The sequence below is a fragment of the Carassius gibelio genome, chromosome A14, assembly GCF_023724105.1.
Source record: "Carassius gibelio isolate Cgi1373 ecotype wild population from Czech Republic chromosome A14, carGib1.2-hapl.c, whole genome shotgun sequence".
NCBI lineage: Eukaryota > Metazoa > Chordata > Actinopteri > Cypriniformes > Cyprinidae > Carassius > Carassius gibelio.
The window spans coordinates 22,659,770-22,678,592 of NC_068384.1; the positions used below are offsets into that span (position 1 = coordinate 22,659,770).

At 41.1% G+C, this 18,823-nt stretch overlaps 2 protein-coding genes and 1 long non-coding RNA gene across 3 annotated transcripts; 2 read left to right on the plus strand and 1 right to left on the minus strand.

Moving 5' to 3' along the window:
* The first annotated feature begins 213 nt into the window (after positions 1–213).
* LOC128026881 (histone deacetylase 3) lies at positions 214–5,724 on the plus strand. Its single transcript, XM_052614141.1, has 15 exons — positions 214–434; positions 1,025–1,107; positions 1,218–1,360; positions 1,547–1,628; positions 1,939–1,995; positions 2,124–2,179; positions 2,314–2,447; positions 2,580–2,660; positions 2,998–3,071; positions 3,160–3,224; positions 3,319–3,408; positions 3,644–3,702; positions 3,778–3,857; positions 5,145–5,302; positions 5,380–5,724. The coding sequence occupies exons 1-15, from the start codon at positions 380–382 to the stop codon at positions 5,447–5,449; spliced, it is 1,287 nt and encodes a 428-aa protein (XP_052470101.1). The 5' UTR covers positions 214–379; the 3' UTR covers positions 5,450–5,724.
* A 139-nt stretch (positions 5,725–5,863) lies between these two features.
* On the minus strand, positions 5,864–8,194 carry LOC128026907 (uncharacterized). Its single transcript, XR_008186559.1, has 3 exons — positions 7,753–8,194; positions 7,542–7,638; positions 5,864–6,266 (listed from the first exon to the last, which is right to left on the minus strand). It is a non-coding gene; the product is annotated as an uncharacterized LOC128026907 (long non-coding RNA).
* A 1,616-nt stretch (positions 8,195–9,810) lies between these two features.
* On the plus strand, positions 9,811–18,689 carry hspa9 (heat shock protein 9). The gene is made up of 17 exons (XM_052614118.1): positions 9,811–10,046; positions 10,750–10,799; positions 10,906–10,993; positions 11,581–11,762; positions 11,852–11,976; positions 12,525–12,598; positions 12,699–12,805; positions 13,212–13,374; positions 13,701–13,793; positions 14,928–15,137; positions 15,229–15,456; positions 15,612–15,716; positions 16,418–16,535; positions 16,890–16,984; positions 17,069–17,161; positions 17,241–17,381; positions 17,716–18,689. The coding sequence occupies exons 1-17, from the start codon at positions 9,963–9,965 to the stop codon at positions 17,794–17,796; spliced, it is 2,037 nt and encodes a 678-aa protein (XP_052470078.1). The 5' UTR covers positions 9,811–9,962; the 3' UTR covers positions 17,797–18,689.
* The last annotated feature ends 134 nt before the right edge of the window (positions 18,690–18,823 follow it).

An 18,823-nucleotide genomic window follows, 5' to 3' on the forward strand; every position in this document is an offset into this window, starting at 1 on the left:
CTTGATTCTAAATTACACCAGATAGCAAACCATTGACATTTTAAAAACATTTCAAAACTCTTTGGACATAAAGCTTCATTTATTGAATTCATTTTGGCAGTTAATGTGTTTTTTAATAATAATAATAATACTATTAAACGTTTTTAAATATCTTTTTTTATGCTCCTAACAACCTGTATGAGCTGTAGTAGTGGTTAGGTGGCGCTATGCACCGGAAGCTCTCCACAGCAGTAGCAGCAGAGACGAAGAAGAGCAAGTGTTTCTTCCGGTTCTGTAATGAAGATGGCAACAGTGCAGAGGTGCAGAGAGTAAACATAAATAAACGCTTTACTCTCATTACTGTGTCACAAACAACACTTTTTGTTCAGACTGCGACGAAATGACGAACCGAACGGCGTATTTCTACGATCCGGACGTGGGGAACTTTCACTACGGTGAGACCGTTAGCATCTGCGGCTAATCTCTCCAGATCAGCTCTGTTTACATGTTTACATCTCCAGACTCGAGCAGAGGCTTTACTGACCACACCACTGCTCCATACAGCAGGAAACTAAACTCTGAGAAGCGGAATGAGTCTATTGTGCATACCAGTTAGTATAATACAAAAGTAGCTAACGTTATACACGACTGATGTACACGAGCAGCTGCTGAGACACTCGGTCGAATTCACTATAAATACGTCAGATATTTCTGGAAATGCTAGTTTAAAAACAAAACACCAAATGTTATGTGAGTGATTTTAGTTGTTAGTGGAGTAAAAGTCAAATTCAGGAGGTTATTAATAGTGTAAGTATATCAGAGGAGTGCTTTAGTCAATACAAGTCTCGTTCTTTACTGTTAAGTTGAGCAGCACTGATTTAATCTCTTATGTCTAGTGTGTGTGTGTGTGTGACGGGACACCCCATGTAAGATTTAATAACGTTAACTTTATGATGGTTATCAGAGAGTTTGACCACAGTAATAGACAGCTACATCATGTGATGATTGGGGACGGATCATAAGTGTTATGTGTTGTTATCTCCAGGTGCTGGACACCCGATGAAGCCTCACCGTCTGTCTCTCACACACAGTCTGGTGCTGCACTATGGGCTCTACAAGAAGATGATGGTATGCTCCGTCTGTGTAGTCCTGTCCGTTCACTGACCCAGGTCCTGATGAGCTCTCTCTCTCTCTCTCTGTCTCTCTGTCTCTCTCTCTCTCTCTCTCTGTGTGTGCAGGTGTTCAAGCCGTACAAGGCGTCTCAGCACGACATGTGCCGCTTCCACTCGGAGGATTACATCGACTTCTTGCAGAAGGTCAGTCCTAACAACATGCAGGGCTTCACCAAGAGCCTCAACGCCTTCAACGTCGGAGACGACTGGTCAGTTTCTCTTAACTATCACAATCATTCTTGTTCTCAGGATCTGCGTTAAAACATGGGCATGAGATTTTGAGGGAAGTGTTTATGAATGCTAATGAATTGAAGTAGCAAATGTCATGCATTTATGCTTTGAAATGTTTCATTGAATCATGGTTTTCTAATAATGGATCTTCTCTTTGTTGTCAGTCCTGTGTTTCCGGGTCTGTTTGAGTTTTGTTCGAGGTACACTGGTGCCTCTCTGCAAGGAGCCACTCAGTTAAATCACAAGGTCAGAGGTCACACATGCATTGTGCAAAATCAGAACAAATAAACCTCAAACCTATTTTCTGCTTCCTGGAAATAATGCATTTGATATGACCCAACATCAGAAAATGCAATGAAATCAAGAATCAGACTAGTTAATTATCTTTAACTTTTACTTAATTGACAAAATACAAAGAAAAAAATCTCAAAATGTAGTTTGAAATCTTCAAATTGAAATCTTTTTTGATTTATAACTAAAAATGAAATGGGTGTATATGTTGAATTCTGAATGAATTCCTGCGTTGTTTTTGATAATTCAGTTGTTCATTACACAGATATGTGACATTGCCATAAACTGGGCTGGAGGTTTACATCACGCTAAAAAGTTTGAGGTGAGCATTTATTTTCACGGATCAATTCAAAGATTAAAAAACAACAACAAATACCATTAACTTTAACTTCAACAAGCAGATCATCTTCCTGTAAAGCCTCTATATTACCCTTTGTTTTCTGTTTCCAGGCGTCTGGCTTTTGCTACGTGAACGACATTGTCATCAGTATTCTTGAACTTTTGAAGTAAGTGAGCGATCATGGAGAGGAAGTGACATCACACCGAATACCTGTAGACTGCACTGTTGATCTGGACTGTGTGTGTGTGTGTGTGTGTGTGTGTGTGTGTGTGTGTGTGTGTGTGTGTGTGTGTGTGTCAGGTATCATCCGCGCGTGCTCTACATCGACATCGATATTCATCACGGAGACGGTGTTCAGGAGGCCTTTTATCTCACAGACAGAGTCATGACCGTATCCTTCCACAAATACGGGAACTACTTCTTCCCAGGAACTGGTATGATGAGAAACCAAACACTAGCACTAGTACACTCTAATAATGCAATCATTTTAAAGAAGGAGCTATACGTTCACAGACGTACAGGCGGTTGTTGAATGCTGGTAATGATGGTGTTGTGTTGGTGTGAAGGTGACATGTATGAGGTGGGAGCTGAGAGCGGACGCTATTACTGTCTGAACGTCCCGCTGCGAGACGGGATCGACGACCAGAGTGAGTCAAGCTACCGACAAATGCTCATATACCAGCGTCTTATAATGACACTTCCAGATCTTCCTGTAATCGTTGAGACATATACTGTTGTGACGTGGACAGAGACATCAGATCAAGAATAAGTTGCTTATTAGCATGCATACTGCTAGAATATTAGCCTTTTATTAGTACTAATTGCCTTATTCTACATCCGTAATCCTACTCAAATACTTAAACCAAACAGCTGCTTTACTTGAATGATTATAGACATGCTTTTGCTGGATTTCCCTGAGCGTGAGACTTGTGTTGAGGTCAGTGAGCGTGAGACGCTGAATGATTGTTTGTTGGATGTCCTCAGGCTACAGACACCTGTTTCAGCCGGTCATCAAGCAGGTGGTGGACTTCTATCAGCCCACGTGCATCGTCCTGCAGGTGAGATCTCTCTCCTCTCTCCGTCTCTGTCTGTCTGGAGGATGTCTCTGACGCTCGTCTCTGACGCTCGCGTCTGCTCTCTCTGCAGTGTGGAGCTGATTCTCTGGGCTGTGATCGATTGGGATGCTTCAATCTCAGCATACGCGGTCATGGGTAGAGAAAAGAGTCTTAATCTAACAGCGTCCTCTTCTCTTCAGCTGCACGCTGTACTGAGAAATGCTTGATCACCTTGTTTCAACACTTGTAGAGATTGTGTGGAGTTCGTGAAGAGCTTCAAGATCCCGCTGCTCGTCCTGGGAGGAGGAGGATACACCGTGAGGAACGTTGCTCGATGTTGGTACGTTCACCACAGGTCATCAGAACAGGAAGTAGTTCGATAATGAAGGACCGTTCCAGCTGTTCTGCTCAAACGCTGGGATTTCTCTCACTTCCTCCTCGTGATCTGAGCTCTGTCGATGTGTTGCATGTGTTGAAACTTTGGGTTTCTAAGCTGTTTGGGCTGTAAGTGCTTCTAATGTTTGAGCATTCATCCTATCTCTGACTCTTTCTGATGGTGTCCGATGTGATTTTAGGACGTATGAAACCTCTTTGCTGGTTGAGGAGTCCATTAGTGACGAGCTGCCGTACAGTGGTAAGACACCTCTCTGATCATGTGATCTAGCGCTCGTGTCAATCCTCTAACGCACTTCATCTCTCCTCTGCACAGAATACTTTGAATATTTTGCTCCAGACTTCACACTTCACCCAGATGTCAGCACAAGGATAGAAAACCAGAACTCTAGACAAGTATGCATTATTTCCCTCATATACACTGTTTTTTCTTTTTCTTTTGTGCCTGCATTAACACATTCAGAACCTCTTTAAATCCTAAGTTGAGGATCTTGAAAAAAGTCAAACCAAGTTGTGCTGCATAATGAAAAATCATTTTGATAATGCAACTTGTCAAATCACTTCGCGTCAGCAAAAAGAAACAAATCAAATACCAAGACCTTCTCATATTTTTATGAATGTTTAACTTCATCTTTGTATTAAATTAGACAAGGGCAATATCGAAGCATTTCTAAATTAGAAATAGTTTTCTTCTGATCTGTAGGTGTTTTACATCAAAGAGGCTTATGAATATTTTAGGACAGAGTTCTTAAAACCCCTTAACTGTCACCCCCCCATTTTTTAAATAGACATTAAAGTGCACTATCCAAACTAAAACTGCTGTAATTTATGAACACTTTGGAATATAAACAGAATAAAAAACATTGCAGATTTTGACAAAAGTGGAATTTTTTCGAAAAAGTGAAGTATCAAAAAGCTATAGAAGTTTAAATGTTCTGTAAATAATATGTGCAATTAATTTTATTATATTTTATTTATTATAAATATTTTACATAATAGGTTTGACTCTAAAATTGGTATAAAATTAAAGCCTTGTGTCTACATAAGTTATGTTATAAATTTGAAGTTGATATGAAAAAAATTAGGTTCCTGTGAGATTTTATTTAGGGCGTCATACCACACACAGCCACTGGGAGTCATCAAAACTATTTTGAATTTTGCTTAATTCATTTTTCTCAATATTTCTCTCTGAATTTTATTTCTATCTCAAAATAACCACCAAATATGAAATCCTGAGCCTCAGACCTTTCCAGTGATATGTTTGTTGCCAAGATTATAAAAAGTTTTGGTTCTAGAAGACCGTAATGCATTATGTTTTATGACATTTGGCCCTGCCCACTAAGTGGGAGGTGACCGCCATTAGATTTTAAAGTACCATTTCCATGGTAAAGCAATGTCCGATTTCAAAATGGTTTTCACAGGATGAATCTTGGGCTTCTAAGCTTTCAAATGATATATGATTTATGATAATTACTAAAAGATTTGATAGAGAAAAAGACAACGACAAAAAATAGTGCCAAGCGTCCCACAGGTGGGACGGTGACAGTTATGGGGTTAAAAAGTTAAAGTTATAGTTTTAAAACGCGTAAAACACTTCTGATTTTACATACGTGAAAGATAAAGTAAGTCTAGTGTCTTAGTGTTTGTGACCGGTGTCCTCCGCACATGACGTGTGTTTTCTAGTATCTGGAGCAGATCCGTCAAACAGTGTTTGAGAACCTGAAGATGCTGAATCACGCACCAAGCGTCCAGATCCATGACGTCCCCTCAGATTTACTGAGCTACGAGCGTCCAGACGAGGCCGACCCTGACGAGCGAGGATCAGAAGATAACTTCTCCAGGTGAGTAGTGTCCAGAGATCCTCACAGATGTGATCTGCTCCAGTGATTACTGACCTGCTGCTTCGGTTTCATCACAGGCCTGAAGCTGCGAACGAGTTTTACGATGGTGACCATGATAACGATAAAGAGAGTGACGTGGAGATCTGAAGATCAGCTCGTGCCATGATCATTCCCTGCCATATCTGGAGTACTTCTGTCTGTATTGTGACGAGTGTGTGTGTAGTCTGCCACGTGTGTGTTTATTGTCAGGACTGTATTTTCTGCAGCTCTGTACTGAAAAGCTTCAGGAATCATGTGATGAAGGATGGCGTTGTGTTGTATGCCTGATCTCCAGATGGTTGTGATACACAGAATATTTTCGTCTTGGTTTTTCATAAGTTGTTTATAGAATGTTTCTGTAATAAACTATTTGCAAAATGTCATTTTCAGTACATATAAGATCATTATTTAGTTTCCGAGTGTCTCAGTACACACGTATTAAGCTTCCACAGGGGACACATGGCATCAACATCAGCAATCTAAACATTAGTCTAGTTTATACAACACTGAACAAACTAAAATTATTAGATACATTTGATTCTCTTGCACTGTGCGTCGTAAATATGCAGCTTTACATGAGACTTATTCAGTCCAGCTACAAGCAAACACACATTATTATTCACGGCTGGGAGGCAAATTCAGGTTAACAGAAAATAATTCAATAATTGTGTAGCATATATATATATATAAAAAGAATAAAGATAAAATAAAGAAATGATAATTGACTGCACGTTCCTACACTTCCACTATATCACTGTTTATAAATAAAAGAGTTAATTTTATAATGCAAAAGTAAAAAAAAACAGTTTCACAAACTTTCAAACCTAAAGTAAACTCAGTGAGCACTTGCTGTCCACGTCTAGCCTGGGGTTGCATCAGAGTTTATCACTGGATCAATCTCCAAACACTGCTTTTCTGAACCGTCCTGGGAAAGACATAGAAAAGAAAACATTTCCTTTATACAACTGTTCCAGACAATAATGTGTTCACTCAGTTTTTAAAAAAAGTTGATGGAAGAAACTAAAGTATTATTACCATGAACATTTTGTGCAACTAAAATGCATGGGAATGTGTTTTTTAAAAGCTCAGATCTTCAGAAACCATGTTACCTGACCATTCTTGACCTGTTGCTTATATATATATATATATATATATATATATATATATACAGGACAGACCAAAGTTTGGACACACCTTCTCATTCAAAGAGTTTTCTTTATTTTCATGACTGAAAATTGTGTGAGAGTGATGACGTTTTCAACAAATGTAATTTTTTTGGTGAACTATTCAATTTGAAGGTCTGGAGACATTGGCATTTTAGTTATTTTTAACTAAATGTATAACTATACAAGTCATTGTTCAAGATATATGTCAGCGATGACACACTGATGTGTTGGGTGTGTAGCTCATGTGAGACACAGGTGGGGGCTGTGGAGGTGGAGCAGTTGTTTTGGGGATGTCTGGGACATGATTCAGCGGCTGAGGTGAGGGAGACCGAGGCTGTTCTTGGGCTTCTGGTGTTGGGCTGGGTGATCAAGTCTCAGTTAGCTTAACACAGTACACGTAGCATGGGCTTTTATTAGAGGAGAAATATGTAATGTTCAAACACAAATGCTAGGGAAAACCATAATTTTATAAATTACAGGTGTTCAGATAATTCAGATTTTTGGGGATTATTGTGAAACGTGGTGTTTAATGAACATTAATCATCACCATGTTGTGTGAAGTCAATTCAATTTCATGATTTTATTTTTGTGCGTTTTATTCCTTATGTTATGAAGTTATGGTAACACTTTTAAAATAATGGTCCATTAGTTAATGTGAGTTAATTCATTAATTAACATGAACAAACAATGAACAATACATTTATTACTGTATTTATTCATCTTCGTTAATGTTAGTTAATGAAAATAGAGTTATTCATTGTTAGTTCATGCTAATTCACAGTTCATTAACTAATGTTAACAAGCACAACTTTTGATTTGAATGATGCATTAGTAAATGTTGAAATTAACATGAACTAAGATGAATAAATGCTGTAGAAGGATTGTTAACTAAAGTAGTTAACTAACATTAACTAATGGACCATTAATCTAAAGTGTTACCGAAGTTATTAAATTAAAATTAACAATTAAAGATATACATAAATTGATTTAGATTAATTACTGCTGTTTAAGCATAAATCAGTCAGGAAAGGTACCTGTATGTACTTCTAGCAAACTGATCTGATGCTGTGCGTTTGAATATCCCCGAATCGTCTTGATACACCTCTGGGGTCACGAGGGTGCACAGTTCCTCTACAATCAAACAACAAAGGGTTAAAAGCCTAATATTTGACAAATGTGTTTGTTTATCCGTCAAAACAAGAATCAGTCCAATCACTTTCCAGTCACAGATAGATGTGTACTCACCGGGAACAGAAGCTGAGCTTGCCTCGGACAGGGACGAAAATACAGTAAGAAGCAGTTTTAGTTTATTGGTTTGTAAAGAAACTAGCAAGATGGTCTTATTATTAGTATTGTATTTAAATGTAAAAGAAACAACTTCAGTTTTGTTCAAAGTTATCGTATGGGTTCAGAAGACATGATATCTAACACAAGTGTGATCTGGACCACACAGAGACCGTGGACAGTAGTTGTGTCCAGCTCTCACTCTTTCTGAGTCGATGATCTGCTCGTTCGCTCTGAAGCAGGAGATGTGCAGCTTCCCCTTCACTGTGCTCACGTCATCAGGACCCTGACACACCAATCTCATCTCACAGCGGCTCTGATACTGATCCAGTCACTTCACCGTTTACACTGTGTTATCATCACATCACGTTCACATCAGTTGGAGACACTCCAGAATTCCTGGTTTGTGTTCTGAGCCTGAACAAACACAGATCAACAGTGTGTGTTTAGTCTGGAAGTACACACACAAAAGCCCACAACTCACTGTGCTCCAGTGAAACAGTGGATGTGTGTGTGAATGCTTTAAAAAAAATGATCTACTGTATTTCATACATTCACAGTCAGATGAAGACTCAGATGAGCTGATTAAGTGCACTCTCAGAAAAAAACTGGTTACCAGGTACAAAAGCTGTCAAAATGTACACATTTGTGCTTTATTTACCCCTAAATTGCATTTTAGTACCTTAAAGGTATGTATTTTGCCTAGGTTTTCATATTTCGCATATATGCGAGAGACAGGCTGTCGAACTACTTGAAATGCCTTGCAATGAAAGCTTTAAAACTTGTTTATTGTAACCGTATGAGAAAAGCAACCTGCACAGTTTGTAATCCACAGAATAAATAAAGTCATACAGGTTTAAAGTAAGTAAATATTGACAGAGTTGTTATTTGTTGGGTGAAATATTTCTTTAAAAGCACAGGATATGTTTGTGCTGTCTGTCTCTTACTGAGATGTGTCAGTCTCTCTGAAGAGTGTTGATGAGCCCAGCAGGAGAAGACAAGGACAACAGAAGGGCATGACTGCTTTATGTTCATTCCTTTAAATACATTTGTTCATAGGAAGATTTTGTCTTAATACACTAATAACAGCTTGCAGTAGCAGTGAATTAGTGAAATCGGTGCTTGAAGTCTCACAAATCAGCTTTAATACACAACCATTACATACAAATAGGAGGTATACAGTAGACCGTTTAAATAAAACACACACACACACACACACACACAGACATACACACACACACACATAGATAGACAGATAGTAAACACTGATTAAAAGCTTGTGTTAATGCAGAACACTTCTGCTGCTGAGGTGTGATAGGGATGAGGTTAGATACAGGTTTGGTGGCAGGTTTAAAGGTTGGTACAGCGGAGTACTAGGAGCGACACCTACTGTCTGAGAGTGAATCTGCCTTTCATTCATCGTCACATCTTCGAACTGAAGTCTGATAGTCACCTGAAGATTGTGACAGATGTGCTTCAGCTCCGCTTGATGTCTGAACCCAGTGTCACGTGATGAGAGTGTTGAAGAAGAAAGTTTCAATATATTATAGAGTATTTTAGAATATATGATATTGAGTTTAACATGCTTTATTAGCTGAGGAATGTAAATATAAAATGTACTAATAATAAAAAAATAATGAATAATAAAAATATAGTTTCTTTAGTAGGATCTTAAATCACAATACCCTAAAATAATGTTTGTCAGATTAATTGAGAAGCCTGGGAGAATGTAATAATAATAATAATATAATATTGCATAAAAGTCATGATGAATGTATGATGTAATGACTACGAAACATTTTGGTATGACCTTCAGGATTACACTCTTATGATGTCTACATATATGCCTTACAGATTTGTATCATTAAATAATATTTTACTCATATATTTGCCTCAGATAAATATCATTTTAGACAATAGTAGCATATAACCCAAAGTGACTAATTGCATTAAACAACAGTGCTATTTTAAACGAAAGCGTAATGTCGTATTCTGCTCAGGCGCTGGGCGAGCTGCTATGAGGTCCTTCTGAACTCCATGTGGTGTTGGATAATTCTAGAAGCGCGTCAGTGAGACTTCAGTGCTAGCACTGCTGAGATTGACCCACAGCTCACTTACTCGACCTCCAGCTGTTCAGAACACATCTGTTACTCAGCGTTCATCAGTCGAAGATGTTGTCCGCGGCGAGAACAGCAGCGAGGAGCGTGTCTCGCTCTCAGAAGACCGGCAGCGGTGTGTCCGAGCTCGTCCAGAAGGTGAGAGACTACTGAGGGCCCTTAAACAGAGCTGGCACCCTCTATATCGTGCGAGGGCTCTATCAGCGAGGGCACAGTGTTGTGTGTGTGTCAGACACTCCGATGTAATGATGTGCAGTCATACATCATATGTATAATCTGTCAACATAATAGTTTTCGCAGAGAAGCTGTAAAGGTTGATGTGCCCCGTGTGTTTGTAAAGGCTCACGTGATTAATCTGCTCCGTGACAGAAGTCATGTAACGTTAAGAGAAGTGAGGGTTTATTATAAAGAACCGATGTTATATCATCTAGAGCTTGTGTAACGTATGAAGAGCGGAGCAGCTCATTCACGTGTATGTGTGTGTGTGTGTGTGTGTGTGTGTGTGTGTGTGAGGTTTAGGAAGAGCGTGTTTGACCTTCATCGTGTGTCCTGAAGCATCGAGGACATTCCCTTCATCTGTGTGCTTTACTCTTAAACTACTTAGTCATGATAAATATACAAAAAAAATACAAACTTGTTATTTTCCCAATCATTTTGCACTTCTGTATTGTCCCGGTGTGTTTGTAGTAAAGTTGCCTTTATCCACGTGATTCTCTTTGCATCAACATGGCATCATCAAAGCACATGTTCAGACTCGACTCTGTAGGGTTCTGAGGGGACTCCTGGCACACTGAGCCCTCATCATTCATTATCTCTGATGTGTGTTTTGTGTGTTTCTCAGGCTTGTTGGAGGGGATGGAGTCTCCAGACTGCGGCCAGACGTCAGTACGCGTGAGTATATCAGTGTTTGTGTGGAGTATATCAGTGTTTGTGTGGAGCTCCTCTGGTGATGGTGGAGGTCCGTGAGCGAGTGTGAGATCTGCTGATGGTGTTTCAGGTCGGAGGCGATCAGAGGCGCTGTCGTCGGTATTGATCTGGGGACCACCAACTCCTGCGTGGCTGTGATGGAGGGCAAACAAGCCAAGGTGAGCTGGAGCATCCTCACAGTCAGGGGCTGAAGACCAGGAAGATGGAGAATCAGATGTTCTCCTTAATATGAAATTTGCAACACTTTTACATTTTAAAATGAATGATCAGTGCACAGCATCATTGGTTGTGAGAGCGTGATCAAACCTGAATGAACCTTCAGCCTCTGGGAAGATTCAGTCAAGTCAGCTTTATTACTGAAGTGATTTATACAGTACTGATCGTCTTAAAGCAGCTCCACGCTGATAAACTGAAATAGCAGGAGCATTTATGGAAACTTATAATTGTATTTTTTTTTTTTTTTTTTTTGAAAACATTTAAATTCTGGAGAAATGTAAAAAAAAAATGGAAATGACACTAATCGATCTTAACCAGTATTGTGCACCCCTAGAAACACAATTATTGGGTGTGTACGGATCAGGGTTGCAAAAATATCCAGAGAAATTTCGAAACGTTCCATGATTTTTTTGGGGGGGAATATTCCTGAGATTCATTTTATTTTAAGTTTCTGGAAATTTAGCAGAAATGTTCCACCCCCTTGCAACCCTATTTGAGATTGTGCTGAAGAGTTGTGTGCTGGTGTCAGGTGCTGGAGAACGCCGAGGGAGCAAGGACCACGCCGTCAGTGGTGGCCTTCACAGCGGACGGAGAGAGACTCGTGGGAATGCCAGCCAAACGCCAGGCCGTCACCAACCCCAACAACACGCTCTACGCCACCAAACGCCTGATCGGACGCCGCTACGACGACGCTGAAGTCCAGAAAGATCTGTAAGACCTGATTGCACAATTCCAGCCCCTGTATATATTTAAGTGTAAAGTAAGTTTACGTAAGTGATGAGCGTTGCTGTGATCGACAGGAAGAACGTGCCGTATAAGATCGTGCGAGCGTCTAACGGAGACGCCTGGCTGGAGGCCCACGGTAAACTGTACTCGCCCAGTCAGGCCGGAGCCTTCATCCTCATGAAGATGAAGGAGACCGCAGGTCAGTCCTCTGCCAGAAGAGTACATTTTTACATTTAATGCATTTAGCAGACGCTTTTATCCAAAGCAACTTTCAGTGCATTCAGCCTAAAAGTTTTTACCTAACATGTGTTCCCTGGGAATCGAACCCACAACCTTGTGCTCCTAACGCAATGCTCTACCACTGAGCCACAGGAACACAAGTAAACAGTCAGTGATTTAAATAAGACAAAATATACAGTAGAACAAGTAAGAAATGCTACATGCATTGTATAAAGTAATCAAGTGAATAAAAACACTGCATATTCTTATTAACGTTACAAAAGAATGAACAAAACGTGAATAAAAGACAGCAGGAATATTAGACTACTGTCACTTTAAGAGTCCAATATACTCTTACTCGTGTTTTCTTGCTGATTGCATTACAGTGGTTTAAAATAACTAAAAAAGGAAAGGTGCAAACGATATGTTTTCGTGACTGGTTAATGTCACGTGTGAGTGTGTAACCGAGACAGAAGCAATAGTCCACAATCGTACGCTCCATCACACCACTGCTTGTTGTTTCTTCAGAGAACTACCTGGGTCACACGGTGAAGAACGCTGTTATTACTGTCCCTGCTTACTTCAACGACTCTCAGAGACAGGTGTGATCAAGCTCTCTCCCTCCACCAGATTCACTGTCTGTGCCTCATTCACTCACGGTGAACCAGCTTCGACTGTCTTTAATATCTGCTGTGTTGACAGGCCACCAAGGACGCCGGACAGATCGCAGGTCTGAATGTGCTGCGTGTCATTAACGAGCCCACGGCTGCTGCTTTAGCCTACGGACTGGACAAGACCCAGGACAAGATGTGAGTATTAAATACTCAGCATAAATATAACGATTTCTCTGATTGAGTCTCATTTGTGTGAAACCATATCGATTCATAAATCTCAAGAATTGATTAGTCTCGCCTGTCAGATAATGAAGGGACATTATAGAGCCTTCCATCCAATAAATCACAGAAAGCTTTGTGATTTGTTACTTATGATAACACAGTTCGTATTATAACTGTAATATGTGTTTGTGTACAAATCAGCAAATCTGAACCTTATAAAAATATTGAAATATTTTTTAGTAGGAAATGTCCATGTCCTGTAACTGGTGTAGATCCAAAACAATCCATATTGAATCGAGTCCCATGTCTTGTTGAACGTTATTTGAGGTGAACCTGTGTGCTTTGAGTTGAGTGTGAAGTGTTCCTGTGGTCTTCCCAGAATCGCGGTGTATGATCTCGGCGGGGGGACGTTTGATATCTCTGTCCTGGAGATCCAGAAGGGTGTGTTCGAGGTGAAGTCCACTAATGGAGACACGTTCCTTGGCGGAGAAGACTTCGACCAGCATCTCCTCAGACATATAGTGAAGGAGTTCAAGAGAGAGGTGTGTGTTATCAGTGTTCAGAAGCCATCGCTGATATATCTGAACACTAAGATCAGCTGATAACCGTCATTTGATGTTTAATTGTAAAGCCTCATGAAACCCCATCTTTCAGCTCAAGTTAATTATTCATCAGAATGTACCAGACTGTAAAATGATAAAGTACAGCATGAGATCAAATTTGCAGTGATGCACCGGAGAACATTTGCATATCAATTGAATATATAAAAAAAAAAATCTAGGTTCCAACGTTAGCTGCTGTAGGCTCATGTCATTAGACGTGATTGATTAGCAGCATCTGGTCTGATGTGGTCTGTGTGTCGTTGCAGTCGGGCGTGGATCTGACCAAAGACACCATGGCCCTGCAGCGAGTGAGAGAGGCGGCGGAGAAGGCCAAGTGTGAGCTGTCTTCGTCTCTGCAGGTCAGTGAGTGGGACAGGGATGAAGAGATCTGTAGTGACCCAACCGCCCGGGCTTTACAGAGATTAGCATGAGCTATCAGAAATCAGGAGCACTTCTCACATAATTAATGTGATTACATCGCAACCTTTGCATTGTGTTAGGCACACTTAGCAGTACTGCATTTTCACAAACATGCATGGTGTATAAAAAAATAAATGATTACAGGTATCTGGAGAGTAACACACTGTGGCTTAGGTGCTTTCCCACACATGACCACTAGATGAGGCTTCTAGCCAATGTGTGAAACCTATTTCAAGACATGGCATTTTGCGGTTTTAAGGCTATTTATGTATATGTAAAAATCATATCCCTTTGTTATAATTCACATTCACAGCCATCTGTATTTTAACATTAAATTCCAACTCAAGTCGTTGCATGAGGAACAAAATCGAGATTTGCCCTTTATGACATTACAGACCTGTATGAGTGTCTTGTGTGGAACATAAGATATATTCTGAAAAATGTTGAATGGACAAAAAATAAAACCTCTTTTATTGTTTTATGGAAAAAATGTCAAACATATGAAATGTGAGCAAGTAACCTGATTGAAAGGGGCCATATTTACTTAGTAAATCTTCATTTGTAGGCGACAGATTATGCATTTTGATTTTCCAGCAAGCAAGTGGTTAATGATAGACCAGTATAATGTCCAGGCACACATTTTTTTTATATAGCAGTATAAAATTAAAATGTACACATTATATTGAAAACAGTAGAAGACCTAGTACAGATCCTTGTGGCACTCCATATTTTACTGATGATAAATGAGATGACTCCCCATTTAAACAAAATGGTAGTGACCGGACAGGTAGGATCTAAACCATCTTAGAGCCTTCCCTTGAATACCTGTATAGTTTTGTAAGCAATCTAGAGAGTATATCATGATCTATGGTGTCGAACACAGCACTAAGATCAAGTAAGACTAGAAATGAGATGCAGCCTTGATCTGACGCAAGAAGCAGGTCATTTGTAATTTTAACAAGTGCAGTTTCTGTGCTATGGTGGGGCCTGAAACCTGACTGAAATGGGAGGGATGGATTAGTGTGTATGACTGGTGAGTTTAAGAAACCGATAGGTAATATCTCTGCACACAGACGGACATCAACCTGCCGTACCTGACAATGGATGCCTCTGGCCCCAAACACCTGAACATGAAGCTGACTCGCTCTCAGTTCGAGGGCATCGTGGCGGATCTGATCCGCAGGACCGTGGCTCCCTGTCAGAAGGCCATGCAGGACGCAGAGGTGTCCAAGAGTGACATCGGAGAAGTGCTGCTGGTGGGAGGAATGAGCCGCATGCCCAAGGTGAGCACGGTCAGAACACGCACTGTGTGAGGAGGGCCTTGGGTAAAGCATCCTCACGTGTGTGTGTGTGTGTGTGTGTGTGTGTCCTCAGGTGCAGCAGACGGTGCAGGATCTGTTCGGTCGTGCTCCCAGTAAGTCTGTGAACCCCGACGAAGCCGTGGCCATCGGAGCGGCCATCCAGGGAGGCGTTCTGGCCGGAGATGTGACCGACGTGCTGCTGCTGGACGTCACTCCTCTGTCTCTCGGCATCGAGACTCTGGGAGGAGTCTTCACCAAACTCATCAACCGAAACACTACTATCCCCACCAAGAAGAGCCAGGTGGGCTGATGATCTGTAACACTCGTCTTGCTCAAACCTTGTCTTCCCTCTCAGCGTTTCGGCTGAATTGAACTTCACTATCAGACATGGCTTTCAGTATCACGGTCCTCTTCAATCTCTGAATCAATGTGAACGTTGGTTGATGTGCTCCTCAGGTGTTCTCCACCGCTGCTGATGGACAGACTCAGGTCGAGATCAAGGTTTGTCAGGGGGAGCGAGAGATGGCTGCAGACAACAAGACCCTGGGACAATTCACCCTGGTACAAAACATTCGCATGCACCTTTACATTTAATTTTTTTATTTAGGTAATCCAGCAAGAAAGATAGACTAGTATAATGTCCTTGAGATAGATGGATATATATATAAAATAGCAGAGGACCTAGGACAGATCCTTGTGGCACTCCATATTTTACTGGTGATAAATGAGATGACTCCCCATTTAAACAAAAGGGTAGTGATCGGACAGGTAGGATCTAAACCATCTTAGAGCCTGCCCTTGAATACCTGTATAGTTTTGTAATCGATCTATGAGTATGTCATGATCTATGGTGTCAAACGCAGCACTAAGATCAAGTAAGACTAGAAATGAGATGCAGCCTTGATCTGACGCAAGGAGCAGGTAATTTGTAATTTTAACAAGTGCAGTTTCTGTGCTATGGTGGGACCTGAAACCTGACTGAAATTATACACAAAATATAATGGTATTAAATAGTTTAAGAACAACAGTGTATACAATACCAGGCTGTTATGATGTATGCACACCTTTTACATTTAGCAGACGCTTTTATCCAGACTTACAGAAGAGGGACAAAGCAGTCTGTCAAAGAGCCAGCAACACTCATGATACGCAGTGCTAGGTTTAGTAGACCTCTAGATTAGGAAGCAAGCTAGAGAAGACCATAACCATGTTCCTTCATCTCTGGTCATGGCTCAGATGTTGTGTTTGTGTGCTCTGAACAGGTCGGCATCCCTCCGGCTCCTCGTGGTGTTCCTCAGATTGAAGTCTGCTTTGACATCGACGCTAATGGGATCGTGCACGTCTCCGCTAAAGACAAGGGCACCGGACGAGAACAGCAGAGTGAGACAAAAATCAGTCAAAATCAATGATGCATGTTGTTCCAACAGTTTTTAAAACTTCAGAAGTGACTTTGTCCTGTGTTCTGAGAGGTAATGTTAACTAGGTCTCAGAAGAAGATGGTTTAGTCCTCCGCTGTGGTCAGTAGTGACTGCAGGTCCAGTTCATCTGATAAAACTCACAGCAATGACTGCAAATACGATATCTTTGAAAGATCTTGTCTGTTGTAACCTCGCATTCAGCTCGACCCTTCTCTAGTATGAGCTGTCCACTTTAACAGTCCCAAAAGTGTTGAATCGAAGTTGTCTTTATGAAAAACATTCATATCTCATATTATTTAATGCATGTTTGTTTCAGTTGTCATCCAGTCGTCTGGTGGACTCAGCAAAGACGACATTGAAAACATGATCAAGAACGCTGAGAAGTACGCCGAGGAGGACCGGAGGAGGAAGGTAGTGTTAATACACATTACACCTGCTCTTTTCTCACACCGTATAACCAGCTGCAGAGTCTGAACGGATCGATCTTGTTTAAAGGATCGCGTGGAAGCGGTTAACATGGCCGAGGGCATCGTTCACGACACCGAGTCGAAGATGGAGGAGTTTAAGGACCAGCTGCCCGCCGATGAGGTCTGATCATCAGTCTGAAGAGCTCAGACGCCGGTGTTTCAGAGGAGCTGAGTGTGATGTTTGTCATCTCTCTCTGCAGTGTGTCAAACTGAAGGAGGAGGTCACTAAAGTACGAGATCTGCTCTCACGGAAGGACACGGAGACGGGAGAAAACATCAAGCAAGCAGCAACAAACCTGCAGCAGGCCTCGCTCAAACTCTTCGAGATGGCCTACAAGAAGGTGCGTTCACTCTTTAACCCTCTTCTCATCATTGCTTTCAGATTAAGAGCTGCCGAAGCATTTGAGCTTGTTTTGATCCGCTGATACTCTCGGGCCGTTCATGTGCTCTTCATTCTATTATACTACTCCAAAAGCCACGTTTACAATCGACTAAGCATGGCTTTTTTTTTTTTCTTGTCGTGAAGCTTGGTTTTTCTCAGCAGGTAATAGTCGATTGTAGTCTATAAGTGCATCGCTGCTGAATCACTCCTAACAGAGGAAATACCTGCAATGTTTTGTCCACTTGATGTCTGTGCCCTGATGACTGGAGTAATCTTGTTTGTGTTTGTGTCAGATGGCGTCGGAGAGGGAAGGCTCGGGCTCCGGATCTGGCTCTGGAGGAGAAGCGGGAGAGAAGAAGGAGGGCCAGCAGTAAAGCCCCGCGCTCCAGTTAGATGTGGACTGAATGTTTGGGAGCATGAACGCGTTTCCCCGAGCAGCATACACACCTTTATTCTCACACATACTGTGTTGTTGGCTGTAAATTCTACAAAACAATATTGTCAAGGCCTCTCATCCATCTCCTTTAATGTCTAGAAGTTCAAATTCATTCATTGTGTCTGCTGGAAATGATCTGCGTGGGTCTCGAAGCGAACTGTGCAAGTGTGTGTTTGGGGTTTGAGGAGAGCCTGAAGATCACAGACGTGACTCGAGCCATTCAGACATGCATTCCTGCCTGCAGACACCGTGTGTGTGTGTGTGTGTGTGTGTGTGTGTCCACCTTTACAAAGTGTCTTCGTGTGTGTGTGTGTGTGTGAGTTTTGGGGATGAATGAGGCTGAATGTGTGGCTGAACGGCTTCAGGATGTCTATCTCTGCCGGACTTTGTTTTCGAGAAACCCATGTTTCATATTTAAATGGCATCATCTGTTCTGTCCATCAGTTGCTCGTTTGTAAGCGTGTGTACATGTTTGAGCTGAGATGATGTTGAAAACAAGAGTATCTGATGTGGAATCATTAATGCTGATTATAACTTGGCAGACTACAGCAGCACGGCTGTCTTTATTTAAAGTACAGTGTGAGGTGAATCAGTCCGGTCTGCCTTCACTAGTGTTCAGCTTGGTTTATATCAGTCCGTGATGTGATTGTGAAGGATTACGCTCTGTCTGTCTCATAACACACTGCCCATCTCTCTTCTTTCTCTTTCTCTTCTCTCTGTACAAAGGCTGATGTCTGCTGATGATGTTAAATGTTGGAATTGAATGATTTAATAGGTTTAAAGAGTAATATTCAATGCAGTCTTTTATAATAAAATTGTGTTTGAACTCAAGTGTGTTATTTTCCAGGTAAACTCTGTTTTTAGTTCATGAGGAGTGGGTTATGATCACAATGATTTGCTCTCTTTAATCACTTGGTGTTTGATATTTAAAGCACGGGTTAAATGAATCCTTTTTGTCAGCTGAA

What these genes read in the sequence shown, in the direction of transcription:
- LOC128026881 (XM_052614141.1), top strand. Translation starts at nt 380, where the DNA reads ATGACGAACCGAACGGCGTATTTCTACGATCCGGACGTGGGGAACTTT. An exon ending in GGCTCTACAAGAAGATGATG is followed by an intron (nt 1,108 to 1,217) that starts GTATGCTCCGTC and finishes CTGTGTGTGCAG; the next exon opens with GTGTTCAAGCCGTACAAGGC. An exon ending in AGGAACGTTGCTCGATGTTG is followed by an intron (nt 3,409 to 3,643) that starts GTACGTTCACCA and finishes ATGTGATTTTAG; the next exon opens with GACGTATGAAACCTCTTTGC.
- hspa9 (XM_052614118.1), top strand. Translation starts at nt 9,963, where the DNA reads ATGTTGTCCGCGGCGAGAACAGCAGCGAGGAGCGTGTCTCGCTCTCAG. An exon ending in TGGAGGGCAAACAAGCCAAG is followed by an intron (nt 10,994 to 11,580) that starts GTGAGCTGGAGC and finishes TGCTGGTGTCAG; the next exon opens with GTGCTGGAGAACGCCGAGGG. An exon ending in TCGAGATGGCCTACAAGAAG is followed by an intron (nt 17,382 to 17,715) that starts GTGCGTTCACTC and finishes TGTTTGTGTCAG; the next exon opens with ATGGCGTCGGAGAGGGAAGG.